Source organism: Octopus sinensis, linkage group LG29 (assembly GCF_006345805.1).
Source record: "Octopus sinensis linkage group LG29, ASM634580v1, whole genome shotgun sequence".
Taxonomy (NCBI): Eukaryota; Metazoa; Mollusca; class Cephalopoda; order Octopoda; family Octopodidae; genus Octopus; species Octopus sinensis.
The window spans coordinates 13906199-13921884 of NC_043025.1; the positions used below are offsets into that span (position 1 = coordinate 13906199).

At 42.0% G+C, this 15686-nt stretch overlaps 1 protein-coding gene across 1 annotated transcript in view; it reads right to left on the minus strand.

The window, feature by feature from the left end:
• Window positions 1-15686, minus strand: part of LOC115226185 (TBCC domain-containing protein 1-like) — a 28815-nt gene that overhangs the window by 10689 nt on the left and 2440 nt on the right. Inside the window, exons 2-14 of the mRNA XM_029797189.2 lie at window positions 15119-15317; window positions 13499-13560; window positions 12394-12456; window positions 12153-12253; window positions 10822-10930; window positions 10097-10154; window positions 8816-8891; window positions 5691-5814; window positions 4960-5026; window positions 4305-4425; window positions 2861-2945; window positions 1147-1195; window positions 22-101 (exon numbers count right to left, since the gene is read on the minus strand). Coding sequence (XP_029653049.1) covers window positions 22-101; window positions 1147-1195; window positions 2861-2945; window positions 4305-4425; window positions 4960-5026; window positions 5691-5814; window positions 8816-8891; window positions 10097-10154; window positions 10822-10930; window positions 12153-12253; window positions 12394-12456; window positions 13499-13560; window positions 15119-15250 — 1127 coding nt within the window. The 5' untranslated portion in view covers window positions 15251-15317. The remainder of the gene's footprint in view (window positions 1-21; window positions 102-1146; window positions 1196-2860; window positions 2946-4304; window positions 4426-4959; window positions 5027-5690; window positions 5815-8815; window positions 8892-10096; window positions 10155-10821; window positions 10931-12152; window positions 12254-12393; window positions 12457-13498; window positions 13561-15118; window positions 15318-15686) is intronic.

Genomic DNA, 15686 nt, shown 5'->3' on the forward strand with positions numbered 1-15686 from the left:
ATGTGTGTGTGTTTCACTTACCTGAGTGGAGTCAACAGATACAAATTGGAACCGTGGCATCGATGGATTTTAACATTGCTGAATTCTAAGGTTGCAGAACACTGCAAAAGAAGACAGAGAGAACCATGACCACCACCACTATCATTTCACATATGTGTTAAAAGCTGGCAGGGTTTGGGCTGTTTATGAGGATCCAGTTAGACCCTTGGGGTTCCCAACTATCTTTTACCTATGGACCCCTTTGATTACTATTTTAGTCTGTGTAGGAGTGGCTGTGTGGTATGTAGCTTACTTACCAACCACATAGTTCCAGGTTCAGTCCCACTGTGTGGCACCTTGGGCAAGTGTATTCTACTATAACCTCAGGCCGACCAAAGCCTTGTGGGTGGATGGAAACTGAAAGAAGCCCGTCGTATATATGTGTGTGTGTGTGTGTGTGTGTGTGTGTGTCTGTGTTTGTCCCCCTAGCGTTGCTTGACAACCAATGCTGGTGTGTTTACGTCCCCGTCACTTAGCGGTTCAGCAAAAGGCGACCGATAGAATAAGTCCTGGGGTCGATTTGCTCGACTAAAAGGCGGTGCTCCAGCATGGCCGCAGTCAAATGACTAAAACAAGTAAAAGAATAAAAGAATACAGCATGTTCATAAATCACCTTTACAATTTGGAAAATTCAAAAATAAATGAAAAATAAGGATAACTAAGCAGAGTTTATTGGAAAACCATAGGCAAAGAAATAAAGTTTTATTAGAAATATGGGAATACTTCCATGCGGGCTCCATTAGTTGCACATAGCATATCTTGATGATGTAGTTTAAGTTGTAAAGATAATTAATGGACATCCTGTACGTGTGTGAAGATGTATATATATGTTATGTACACAATGTCCATAAATCACCTTTACAATTTGAAAAATTCAGAAATTAATGAAAAATAAGGATAACTCAGTAGAGTTTAGTGGAAACCATAGGAAATGAAATAAAGTTTTATGAGAAATATCAAAACACTTTCATGTGGGCTCCATTAGTTGCATGCAATACATCTAAATGATTATAGTACAACGAAGTGTGAGAATTGTACAGATAATTTACGAACAGCTTGTATTCCCCTCATCACATTCTAACACCAAATATTCATAATGATACTCACCCTTGCTACAGTCTGCTTACTCACTTGGCTCATAAAGATAACTTTGTTCCTGCAGAGGATCCAGAATGAAAATAAAACAAAATGATGTATAGCAGAAAATAGAAAATAGATATATTCATTCATACAAAATCATAATCAAAGGCGCAGGAGTGGCTGTGTGGTAAGTAACTTGTTTACCAACCACATGGTCCCGGGTTCAGTCCCACTGCGTGGCATCTTGGGCAAGTGTCTTCTGCTATAGCCCTGGGCTGACCAATGCCTTGTGGGTGGATTTGGTAGACGGAAACTGAAAGAAGCCTGTCGTATATATGTATATGTATATATATATATATATGTGTGTGTGTGTGTGTCTGTGTGTGTGTGTGTTTGTGTGTCTGTGTTTGTCCCCCTAGCATTGCTTGACAACCAATGCTGGTGTGTTTACGTCCCCGTCACTTAGCGCTTCGGCAAAAAGAGACCGATAGAATAAGTACTGGGCTTACAAAAGAATAAGTCCCGGGGTCGAGTTGCTCGATTAAAGGCGGTGCTCCAGCATGGCCACAGTCAAATGACTAAAACAAGTAAAAGAGTGAAAGAGTAATCAAAGGAGGTAATGTTGAGGTGTTCAGTTTCTTTCCAAAGAGGAATATGTGATTTGAGAAAGACTTGGCTCCTATTTCTACCAGGTCCAGTACCATATTTTGTCAACAAAATCTTATATGGACCCCTAAGAGTAATGTAGACCCCTGAGGATCATATGGAATCCCAAGAGTAATATGGGACCCCTTGAGGGCAATATGGACCCTATGTATGTGTGTGTCTTTATGCTTGTATTTGTCCCCCACCACTGTTTTACAACCGATGTTGGTGTGTTTACATCCCCCGTAACTTAGTGGTTTGGCAAAAGAGCCCGATAAAATCAGTACTAGGCTTTTAAAAAAGCATAAGTCCTGAGAGTCGATTTGTTTGACTAAAAGCCCCTTAGAGATGGTGCCCCAGGATGGCTGTAGTCAAATGAATGAAACAAGTGTAAGAAAACAAAAGAAAAAAATTTTGTGACCCCTTGTGACCCCTATGAAGGAATAATTAGCTTTTACTTATTTCAGCCATTGGACTGCGACCATGCTGGGGCACCACCCTGAAGTGTAGTAGGAGCACTCCGTCGGTTCCGACGACGAGGGTTCCGGTTGATCCGAATCAACGGAACAGCCTGCTCGTGAAATTAACGTGTAAGTGGCTGAGCACTCCACAGACAACGTGCACCCTTAACGTAGTTCTCGGGGATATTCAGCGTGACACAGAGAGTGACAAGGCCGGCCCCTTGAAATACAGGTACAACAGAAACAGGAAGTAAGAGTGGGAGAAAGAGTGGTGAAAGAGTACAGCAGGGATCACCACCATCCCCTGCCGGAGCCTCGTGGAGCTTTTAGGTGTTTTCGCTCAATAAACACTCACAACACCCGGTCTGGGAATCGAAACCGTGATCCTCCGACCGCGAGTCCGCTGCCCTAACCACTGGGCCATTGCGCCTCCACTGACCCTGAAGTGTATCAGTTCAATAAATTGATTGAAGTTACTTATTTTAAAAAAAAAACCTGATAATTATTTCTATTGGGTCTCTTTTGCCAAACTGCTAAGTCACAGGGATGTAAACATACCAACACCGGCTGCGAAGAGATGATTGGGGGGGGGGTGCGGGCGAAAATACATGTTAGGTAGCAAACAGCAAACTGACCCTTTAATGGCATCCCTGGGAACAATGTGGGCATTCGTAGCAATCCGGCCTCGTTTGAAACTGTTTTCATTTCGAGACTCCTCCCCTACAAGACAAAGAAGATACGTATAATAAAGATGAAAAAGGAAAAAAAATAAGGTCAAAACATGTAAAAAAAAAGGGGGGGGGGCGGATTCTCAATGCCCCCTGACTGGCTCCCGTTCCAGTGACACATAGAATGTAACATCTGAACATGGTCGATGCCAGTGTCCCCTGACTGGCTCCTGTTCTGATGCTCTGTAAAATACATCATCTAAACGGGGCCGATGCCAGGCCCACCTGACTGGCCCCCTTGCCAGTGGTACATAAAAAGCACTATTTGAATGCGATTGCTGCCAGAGCCCTCTGACAGGCTCCCATGTCAGTGGCACGTAATAAGCACTATCTGAACGTGATCGATGCCAGGCCTGTCTGACTGGCTCCTGTGCCAGTGGCACGAAAAAAGCACCCACTACACTCTCGGAGTGGTTGGCGTTAGGAAGGGCATCCAGCTGTAGAAACACTGCCAGATCAGATTGAAGCCTGGTGCAGCCGCTGGGTTTCCAGACCTGTCAAACCGTCCAACCCATGCTTAATCGATCAACATCAATGGAAATTGCAGCTGTGATACCAGTGCCGGTGGTACGTAAGAGAACCATCCGAATGTGGCTGTTGCCAGCGCCACCCCGACTGGCCTCGTGCCGGTGGAATGTAAAAAGCACCATCCGATTGTGGCTGTTGCCAGCCTCGCCTGGACCCCGTGCCGGTGGCACGTAAAAAGCACCATCCGATCGTGGATGATTGCCAGCCTCGTCTGGCACCTGTGCCAGTGGCACGTCAAAAGCACCCACTACACTCATGGAGTGGTTGGCGTTAGGAAGGGCATCCAGCCGTAGAAACATTGCCAGATCTGACTGGGCCTGGTGCAGCCTTCTGGCTTCCCAGACCCCAGTTGGACCGTCCAACCCATGCTAGCATGGAAAGCGGACGCTAAATGAAGATGATGATGATGATGATGATGATGATCTGCACCGGCAGTTTTTACATTGCACCAGCAATAGCAGGTTTTATGTGGCACCAACACCGGTACTTCCAATGGGACACCAGCAATGAAGCTTTTTATGTGACACCATCACCAATGCTTTATATGTGGCACCAGCATCACTCCACACATGATGGGTTTCCAAACATTTTCCATTTACCAAATCCACTCACAAGGTTCTGGTTGGCCTGGTGCTATACCAGAAGTCATTTGCTCAAGGTGTTGTACAGTGAGACTGAACCTGGGACCAGGCAATTGCCAATCAAACCCCTTACCACACAGCCACACTTGTGCCTTTAATAAATGAAAAGGCCAACGACAGGGAACTCACCGTTTTTGAGGAATCAAAGAAAGTAGAGAAAAAAAGGAAAGGGTTCTAAGTACCGAGCATTCTCCAAGAAAGACGTCTTCCGGAAGACACACAGGCCGAGGGGCCAAAAGGATTAGGGATCAGGTTTTCTTTCAGCCAGTGGTACAGCGACTGGAGAGGCACGGTTTGACTGCTCTGAAGAGAGAGAGAGAGAGAGAGAGACGGGTAAATAAGGGGAGAAAAAGGTTAAGTAAGTGTTTTGGTGAAAGGGGACACGTGGAAGGATGGGGAGACCTTGCAGATGCTCAAGGGGACACAAATGCACTGCTGGGAAAGGAACTTGCAAGTTTTACGGTCGTGAGCTGAATGCCATAACAATTTAAGCCACTTGAAGAGGAGGAGGAGGAGGAGGAGAGAAGAAGAAGGAGGAGGAGGAGAAGGAGGAGAAGAAGAAGTGGAAGATGAGGAAAGAAAAAAGGAAGAAAAAAAGAAAGAAAATGAAAGAAGGGGAGGAGGAGAGAGAAGAAGAAGAAGAAGAAAGAGAAGAAAGAAAAGAGGAAGAAAAAGAAGAAGAAGAAGAAGAGAAGAAGAGAAATGCAAAAGACAAATGAGGAGAGAGAAGAAGTAAGAATGAGGAAGAAGCGAGTTGCAAAAGAAGGAGTGTTAAGGAAGAAGTTTGAAGAAAGTGAAAGAGAGAAAGAGAGAGAGAAAGAGAGAAAGAGTAAATACCTTTGAATAGCAGACTTTGGATTTGATTCCTGGAAGTAAGAAGAGGTCTTTGAGATCAATGAAAGTCCTGGAAATAGAAGAAGAAAGAATATGTGAGGGAAGGAAATATTGCTGCAGCTGGGGAGTGTGTGAGGAAGGCTTTGTTGTTGGGTCGATGAGGGTGGTCGGCTGGTTGGTTGTGGTAGAGACAACAGCTGGTTCTGCCTCGAAACGCAGCATTGCATCGCGAGAGAAGCGGGTCCTGGGGGAAGATGCAGAAGAGGAAGAGATGCATTGTGGTAGGAAGAGGAAGAGATGGTGGAGGAAGAGGAGTTGATGAAGGAGAGGGAGGGGAAGAAAGAGGGGAAGAAGGAGGAGGCAAAGGAGGAGGAGGAGGAGGAGAAGAGGAAGGAACAGGCAGGAGAGGAAGAGGCAAGGAGAAGGAAAAGAACAAAGAGGAAAAGAACAAGGAGGAGGAGGAGGAAGAGAAGAGGAAGGAACAGGCAGGAGAGGGAGGGGGAGAAAGAGGGGAAGAAGGAAGAGGCAAAGGAGGTGGAAGAGGAATTAGAGGAGAAGGAGGAGGTTATATTTCTCGTTGTTATCTTGAATGTTTCCACGGACCTTTCTTTCGGACAAAACCCTTTGGACTTTTCGTCCTGTCTTTGTCCTTACATGTTTCTTTGATTTCTGTCAGCCCTTGTGGCCGATAAACCGGAATTAATTATTATTGTTGTTGTTGTTGTCGTACTTACCTACATTTGTCTGCTGTGGCTGATATGATGAAACCCAGGGCATCCAGAATGTCATGGGTCACTTGGACATCGCGGCCTAAACACCGACTGCTTGCAGCAACTGATGTGGGGTTACTGCGGCTTTCTGGAAGCGAAAGGGAAAGTAGGTAGATACAGGGGACAGAAAGTAGGTAGATACAGGGGACAGGGAGCATGCACATGCCCTTTCTGTCAGTGAACCCTCATTTGTTTCCAAATAAGGTAATATTCCTCCCATGCTCAGACATCATTTTGCAGAAATATTGGGAATGAACGACACTGCTTGTACAACAGGGACACTCTTTACTCGCTTTTCACTCATTTACTCGTTTCAGTCATTTGACCGTGGCCATACTAGAGCACCGCCTTAAGTCGAACAAATCGATCCCAGGACTTATTCTTTGTAAGCTTCGTACTTATTCTATCAGTCTCTTTTACTCGTTTCAGTCATTTGACTGTGGCCATGCTGGAGCACCGCCTTTAGCTGAGCAAATCGACCCCGGGACTTATTCTTTGTAAGCCCAGTACTTATTCTATCTGTCTCTTTTGCCGAACTACTAAGTGACGGGGACATAAACACACCAGCATCGGTTGCCAAGCAATGTTAGGGGAACAAACACAGACACACAAACACACACATATATATGTGAGTGGATTTGGTAGACGGAACTGAAAGAAGCCCATCGCATATATGTATATATATATGTATTATGTGTGTGTGTATCTGATTCTGTGTCTGTGTTTGTCCCCCCAACATCTCTTGACAACCGATGCTGGTGTGTTTACGTCCCCGTAACTAAGCGGTTCAGCAAAAGAGACCGATAAAATAAGTACTAAGCTTACAAAGAATAAGTCCTGAGGTTGATTTGCTCGACTAAAGGCGGTGCTCCTGCATGGCCACAGTCAAATGACTGAAACAAGAGTAAAAGAGAGTAAAGAGTAATAGTTTAGTTAAATTTTCCCGTAGAATGGGCTTAAGCATTGTTTTTGATGGTGATACGACGATGGCCAACTTTTGAGACATTACGCTTAACTTACACGATAACTCTTACTTCCCAACCTATAAACCATTGACCAATCTTAAGTACATTAGCAAATTCAGTAATCATTCTAGGGTAATCACTAGGAACTTAGTTAAGAATATTTCATTTAGATTACCAAAGTTATCTGCTAATGTTGACATTTTCAATAATAACGCCGAATTTTATCACTCTGCCTTACTTAAAGCAGGTTATACAGAGAAAATTATCTACATTGATTCCATTCAGTCTTATTCTAACTTTACTAATGTAGGTATGAGATATAGTTGTAAAGGAATTAACGATATAGGCGCAGGAGTGGCTGTGTGGTAAGTAGCTTGCTAACCAACCACATGGTTCTGGGTTCAATCCCACTGCTTGGCAACTTGGGCAAGTGTCTTCTGCTATAACCCCGGGCCAACCAATGCCTTGTGAGTGGATTTGGTGAACGGAAACTGAAAGAAGCCTTTCAGGTATATGTGTATAAATATATATAGGCGCAGGAGTGGCTGTGTGCTAAGTAGCTTGCTAACCAACCACATTGTTCCGGGTTCAGTCCCACTGCGTGGCATCTTGGGCAAGTGTTTTCTGCTATAGCCCCGGGCCAACCAATGCCTTGTGAGTGGATTTGGTAGACGGAAACTGAAAGAAGCCTGTCGTATATATATATATATATATATATATATATATATGTGTGTGTATGTGTGTGTGTGTTTGTGTGTCCGTGTTTGTCCCCCTAGCATTGCTTGACAACCGATGCTGATGTGTTTACGTCCCCGTAACTTAGCGTTTCGGCAAAAGAGACCGATAGAATAAGAACTGGGCTTACAACGAATAAGTCCCGGGGTCGATTTGCTCGACTAAAAAAGGCGGTGCTCCAGCATGGCCGCAGTCAAATGACTGAAACAAGTAAAAGAGAGAGTAAAGATTATATCAATTTTAATTTACACACTAAAACTAAACGAAGGAAGGGAGATAACCCCTATTTAATCTCCTATTACCATTCTAAAGGTAAATTTAAGTCTTTCAAAAATAATTACACTAAAAATAAAATAACTATTAGTAAAACCATTTGGCTAATTATTCCATACGGGAGAAAATTAAATCTAATCTCCCATTGCAGTTTCGTGAAGCTATTATTAGGAATTTTCCAAAGAATTCTAGGTGTTACTCTGTTATCAACTCACATATGGTTAGCATTGGTTTTTCCAACACTAAAGATCTCTTAAAAATTATCTCTTCACATAATAACAACCTCTTAAATATTAATACATTTACTAATACTAACATTAATTTAGCTAATAACATTCATCCCTCTAGAAATATTAATAACAAGGTTATAAAAAGCACCATCCGAACGTGGCCGTTGCCAGCGCCGCCTTGGCTGGCTTCCGTGCCGGTGGCACGTTAAAAGCTCCAACCGATTGTGGCCGATGCCGGACCCCCCCCCCTGGTACCTGTGCAGGTGGCACGTAAAAAGCACCCACTACACTCGCGGAGTGGTTGGCGTTAGGAAGGGCATCCAGCTGTAGAAACTCTGCCAGATCAGACTGGAGCCTGGTGCAGCACCTGGCTTCCCAGACCCCGGTCGAGACGTCCAACCTGTGCTAGCGCGGAAAACGGACGTTAAACGATGATAATGATGATGATGAAGGTTATTGTATCTGAAGTCAATTCCAACAGAATCAAGTTTATGTCAAGTAACTCTAAAATTGAAAATTCTATATACCAGTGTAAAAATTACTACTCATAATCAAGTATTTTTTTTATAGTGGAAGCACGTCTTTACAATTATCTAAAAGGATTTTTTAATAATTACTGATATCTTTATATATTAATATATTTTTATGTGTAAAGCATAATATGTTATACATGTACGTATATTCTTGTAAATTGTCATTCTATTAAATAAATAAGTTGACATAATATAATGTCTAAAAGTTGATGAACCACCTATTGATCCCCTCCATTTTCTTATTGCTCTATATGTGTGTATGTGTATATATCTATATATATCTATATATATATATATATATAATATATATAATATATATATATTATATTATATTGGGTAATGTTGTAGCTTACCAGGGTCTGTGAGAAGTTCCAACATTTGTAGCAGATGGTTCTGGACGAAACCCAAATGACTGTGTTCATCCATTGCCTGAAACAACAACAACAACAACAGATGTAATATTGTTGAAGAAACAACAGGGAAGTATCAAGATAAACAACAACATTAGCAGAGGGAGGCAAGGACGGAGGGAGGATAGCTCTGTGTGTGGTTGTGTGTATATATATATATATATATATATATAAATATATATATAAAGTTAATCCAAACAAAAAAACACAAAAAAACACAACGCGGGGACGTGGAACACATAAAGTATTATTGGACGCTCAGGAAAGAAGGAGGGTTTAACGTTTCGAGCGGAGCTCTTCGTCGGAAACAAAGGAGAAGGAAAGATCCAGAGAAGGGAAGACAGAGGGAAAAAAATCGCCAACGGTTATATATATAATATATATATATAAATATATATATATAGATATATATATAATATATTGTACAGACTGACAGACAGACAGGCAGGCAGGCAGACAGGCAAAGTCAACCTCGTCGGAATTAGAACTCAGAACGTAACGGCAGACGAAATACCGCTGAGCATTTCATTCACCATGCTAACGTTTCTGCCAGCTCGCCGCCTTCTTGGTGACATCTGTCTGCCACACACTGTGATCAACAACTACCTTCACCGACATCGTCATCTTCTACTAACAACCAAAGAGTCAACCCAACACGGGAACTTTTGTTGAAGGAATAACCAACGGACAACGTTAAGGTGGTGGTTTCAACAAACCACCACAAAGGTAACCTCAGAACCTTATATTCATACAGCAACCTTTCCTGGCTAAAGATCTCTTTTTTTTCTGCTCATTGGTTAGATGGGTGGGTGGATAGTAACACAGACCAACAGACAGATAGATAGACCAACAGGTAGATAGATGATAGATAATGTCAGGCAGGCAGGTAGGAAGACCAACAGATAGACAGACCGACAGATAGATAGATAGATAGACAAACAGACAGATAGACACACAGACAAGAGATAGACAGACCAACAGGTAGATAGATGATAGATAATGTCAGGCAGGCAGGTAGGAAGACCAACAGATAGACAGACCGACAGATAGATAGATAGATAGACAAACAGACAGATAGACACACAGACAAGAGATAGACAGACCAACAGGTAGATAGATGATAGATAATGTCAGGCAGGCAGGTAGGAAGACCAAGAGATAGACAGACCGACAGGTAGATAGATAGACAAACAGACAGACAGATGAATAGATAATGTCACTGACCTTCAAACGCCTGTTGAGTTTACTGTCCGAATCGTGATGGTTGGAACACATTGGCCATCTAAGTGATTGTTAAGAAGCAAATTATCACCATCGTAAACATAACCATTACCATTTAATGGTCACCTCCCCAGGCCTGCATGGGTCGGACAAAATTTATTGAGGCAGATTTTCTGTGGCCAGAAAATGTTCTTCCTGTTGCCAACCCTCACCTGTTCCTAAACAAGGTAAATATTTCCCCGTGGCCCAGATGTGTTTTTCTTCCACAGAAGACTGCAAATGAAGGACACCGCTTGTAGGTTGGGGATGCTTGTTTACAATCATCACATGATGTCAAGGCAAAGGTAATACACACATACATTCAGACAATACACACACACATACATAGACAAACAGCCTACTCATGAAATTAACACGCAAGTGGTTGAGTACTCCACAGACATGCACACTCTTAACGTAGTTCTCAGGGAGATTCAGCCATGACACAGCATGTGACAAGGCTGGCCCCTTTCGAATTACAGGTACAACTCATTTTTTCCAGCAGCCCAGACTGGAGCAATGGGAAATAAAGTGCCTTGCTCAGTGGCACAATGTGCCGCCTGGTATTGACCAATGGGTCACACGCCTTCGTATTTGAGGGCCCAACAACGACAACAACAACAACAAAGATAATAATAACATGAGGAAAATAAATGTTGACAAACAAAACAAGCAGAGTAAAAGGATACCCATCGCCAGCAACCAGTGAAGCCTTGAGCGAGACTTTCGTAAACTGTTGTATATAGAGGAACAAGACGAATTTGTAGGTGTCGATGTTGAGCTGTTTCTTGAGACCCTCTGAAATAAAGAAAGATAGAGAGATATACGTTGTATATAATATATATATATATAATATATATATATATATATATATATATATATAGAGAGAGAGAGAGAAGAGAAGAGAGAGACAGACAGACAGACAGAGATACAAACAGACAGAGAGAAGTGTATATTTATATATACCAATTAAGGACTGAACACGAAAAGTGGACAGTCACATGCTAGATATAGACGTCAAATCGCCATTCTCCACAAAAGATTATGTTCTCAAATTAATTTGAGACATAATCTTTTTGTGGAGAATGGCGATTTGACGTCTATATCTAGCATGTTGACTGTCCCTTTCGTGTTCAGTCCTTAATTGGTATATATAAATATTTTAATCATCGGATTTTTTTAATATGCTAGACCACTGGTTTTAATTGATAAATATCAATTTCTACCCTTAATTAATTTTATATATATATATATATATATATATATATAGAGAGAGAGAGAGAGGTATGTATGTGTGCATATAATTAGAGAAAAACCTCTCTTAAGCCATTCAATAGTGAAAGACGTTATTTACACCACATAGAAAAAGTTAAATACACATTAAAAACATTATTCTAAAAATCAATAAAGTACATAAACGATAAATAGTAAACTAAGGAAACTAAGATAAACTACCAATATCTCATACATGAAACACAAGCATGTTTGATGGAAATGTTTGATGAAAATGTTTCGTGGAAATGTTTGATGGAAATGTGTGAGGAAAATGTTTGATGGAAATGTGTGAGGAAAATGTTTGATGGAAATGTGTGAGGAAAATGTTTGATGGAAATGTGTGAGGAAAATGTTTGATGGAAATGTGTGAGGAAAATGTTTGATGAAAATGTGTGAGGAAAATGTTTGATGGAAATGTGAGGAAAATGTTTGATGGAAATGTGTGAGGAAAATGTTTGATGGAAATGTGTGAGGAAAATGTTTGATGGAAATGTGTGAGGAAAATGTTTGATGAAAATGTTTCGTGGAAATGTGTGAGGAAAATGTTTGATGGAAATGTGTGAGGAAAATGTTTGATGAAAATGTGTGAGGAAAATGTTTGATGGAAATGTGTGAGGAAAATGTTTGATGAAAATGTTTCGTGGAAATGTGTGAGGAAAATGTTTGATGGAAATGTGTGAGGAAAATGTTTGATGAAAATGTTTGATATGTTTGATAAAAAACAAAATTCTTTTAAAATTGAAACCTCTCTCTTGACTCGTCAGACATCTTGCGTATCGCTGGTTCCACTCGACACGATCTGCAGGGTTAATGTTTTCCGATAATATGTGACAGGTGGAGAAATATCTGGTGGGGAAGAAAGAAAAAATATGAAGAGAAATGTTATGAGGGGAGGACAAGGGAGGGAAGGGGGATGAGGGAGAGAAGGAGGACGAGAGAGGGAGTAGGAGTAATGAAGAATAGCAAGTAAAAATGCCAACACTCACAGCCATGCCAAGTCTTCTGGGAGATGGATCTTGTTGCAGGCAATGTGCTTCCAGACCGTGTAACTGGAGAATGGAGAAAAAAAAGAGAAAGAGAGACGATGGTGATGATGATGATGATGACAAAGTAACCAGGAGACAACTGTGATGGTCACACATGTGTCTGTCTGTCTGTCTGTGATATGTAGTTCTCCTATAATCACTCAGTTGTCATCGTTAGTCGAGTTCTTGTCCCTCCCCCACATCACTTGAGAATTGGTGTTGGTTTGTTCGCATCTGTGTAACTTAGCAGTTCAGAAATAAGAAACTGATGGAATAAGTACCAGAGATGTGAAATTATATATATTTCTTTACTACCCACAAGGGGCTAAACATAGAGGGGACAAACAAGGACAGACAAACGGATTAAGTCGATTACATCAACCCCAGTGCGTAACTGGTACTTAATTTATCGTCCCCGAAAGGATGAAAGGCAAAGTCGACCTCGGCGGAATTTGAACTCAGAATGTAACAACAGACGAAATACTGTTAAGCATGTAGTCTGGCGTGCTAACGTTTTTGGGGATGTGAAATTATATACTCAGGTTGATATTTGTTCAACTACAGGGCAATGAGCTGGGCAGCTTAGTTCAAATTCTGGGAGGTCAACTTCGCCTTTTATCCTTTCAATGGGGTAGGGGGTCAATAAGTACCAGTTACAGCTGTAGAAATGAATTGCGACATCACTGGTGCCAAGCTGTATCGGCCCCTTTGCCTTTCCCTTGGATAACATCAGTGGTGTGAAGAGAGGAGGCACGTATGGATGGGCGACTGCTGGTCTTCCATAAATAACCTTGCCCGGACTTGTGCCTCGGAGGGGAACTTTCTAGGTGCAATCCCATGGTCATTCATGACCGAAGGGGGTCCCTGATTATTATTAGGGCAGCGAGCTGACAGAATCATTAGCACACCAGACTCGTCCCCTGAAAAATGCTAGCCTTGTGCCAAAATATGAGACCGATATTTGTTCAACTAAAAAACCATTCAAAGTGGTGCCCCAGCATGGGCGTAATCAAATGACTGAAATAAGTGACAGAGAAAAGATAGGAACCAAAACCTGTTGACTCACCTGATTCTTGGGAAGCCCAGATCTCCTTTGTTCTTGGCATAGGCTAAACTCTTCTTAATACACTGTTCAGGGAATAAAGAAGAACATTTTATTAGATTAGGGGTCAACGTTACAGTTGTAGGTATGTGTATATAAATATGGAGGGAGGGTCCTAATGCAGTTTCGCATCTCTCCTTGAAAAATGCATTTTTTAAGAAAAATTTTTGTGGACTTCTACGTTTTAGATGGTGGAGGCACATGGCCCGGTGGTTAGAGCAGCAGACATGCGATCAAGGGATCGTGGGTTCGAATCTCAGACCAGGTGACGGGTGTGTTTATGAGCGAAACACCTAAGCTCCACGCGGCTCCGGCAGAAAGTAATGGCGACTTCTGCTGACTCTTTCACCCCAACTTTCTCTCACTCTTTCCTCCTGCATCTTGCAGCTCACCTGCGATGGACCGGCGTCTCGTCCAGGTGGGGAACCTTTACGCCAAGGAAACCGGGAAACCGGCCCTTATGAGCCAGGCTCGAGAAGAAACAAACAACAGCAACAAACGTTTTAGATGACGGACATTACAAACATGCAAAACAATTATGTTTTTTAATCCCCCAGGAACTTTTCAATACTCCACTCATATTTTTTTTCTTTTTTACTTGTTTCAGTCATTAGACTGCGGCCATGCTGGAGCACCGCCTTTAGTCGAGCAAATCGACCCTGGGACTTATTCTTTGGAAGCCCAGTACTTATTCTATCGGTCTCTTTTTGCCGAACCGCTAAGTGACGGGGACGTAAACACACCAGCATCGGTTGTCAAGCAATGCTAGGGGGACAGACACACACAGGCATATATATATATATATATATAAAACATTATTGGTGAATTGAAGAAATGGAGCTGAACGCAGATTGAACAGAATCGTTTTATTTCATTCTACACGTGTTTCGAAAGCACAAATTACCAAAATCCGATTGAATAATGGGACCATATTGTGTCTTTCTCTTCAGGAAGAAAAAAGGAAATCCGTTGGAAAAACAAAAACAGAACAGAGCGGAGCAAAAAACAAATCGAACTGTGCTCCTAAGAGCCCATGGCGAAACTTTTGATTAATCTACTACAAGATTATTCATCTTTCTATTTCACATAATTATATATATATATATATATATATATATATAATAATAATAATATTAGGGAATAAATCCAAATTTACAGGGAAAATCAGATTTAGGATTGAATCCAATTTTATAGTAAAATATATTTTATTTAATTTATATTAAAATTTTTTTATGTATTGGATTAAGTCTTTCTTTGTTTGATTTGCAAAATAGTGGTTTTGTCTCTAATTAATATTATATATATATATATACGACAGGCTTCTTTCAGTTTCCGTCTACCAAATCCACTCAGAAGGCTTTGGTCGGCCCGGGGCTATAGTAGAAGACACTTGCCCAAGATGCCACGCAGTGGGACTGAACCTGGAACCATGTGGTTGGTAAGCAAGCTACTTACCACACAGCCACGCCTGCGCCTGTGGAATACAGTAGGGGTGTGATTATGTACATGTGGATGCTTGTTCATGTAAATCTGTGTGTGTGTGAATGTATCCATGTGAACGTAGTCTAACAGTCATATACTCACATTCGTTGAGAGGCGTGTGGGTGGAGGGATGGACAAGGTGCCATAGTTGAAAGGTTCGGCCCTCACCCAAATGTAAAACGGTGGCACAGACGTCTGGGTGGACGATGACGACCCGGTCACCTTGGTAGCCATAACTGCCTAGCTGCAACCCAGTGAGTGAGAAGACATCAGCTGGTATACATAACTTCCTCCTGGGGTGCTGCAAACAGAAACAAAGAAATAACAGTTAAAATATTCAACAAGGGTCCCAAAAAGGAAGGGTTTAGAGCTGTGGAACCCAAAATCACCACCATCATCATCATCAGCCTTTAACACCCATTTTCCATGCTAGCATGAGTTGGACAGTTTGACCAGAGCTGGCAAGCTGGGGGCTGCATCAGGGTCCAGTCTGATTTAGCTTGGTTTCTATGGCTGGACGCCCTTCTTAGCACCCACTACACTCACGGAGTGGTTGGCGTTAGGAAGGGCATCCAGCTGTAGAAACTCTGCCAGATCAAGACTGGAGCCTGGTGCAGCCATCTGGTTAACCAGTCCTTAGTCAAATCGTCCAACCCATGCCAGCATGGAA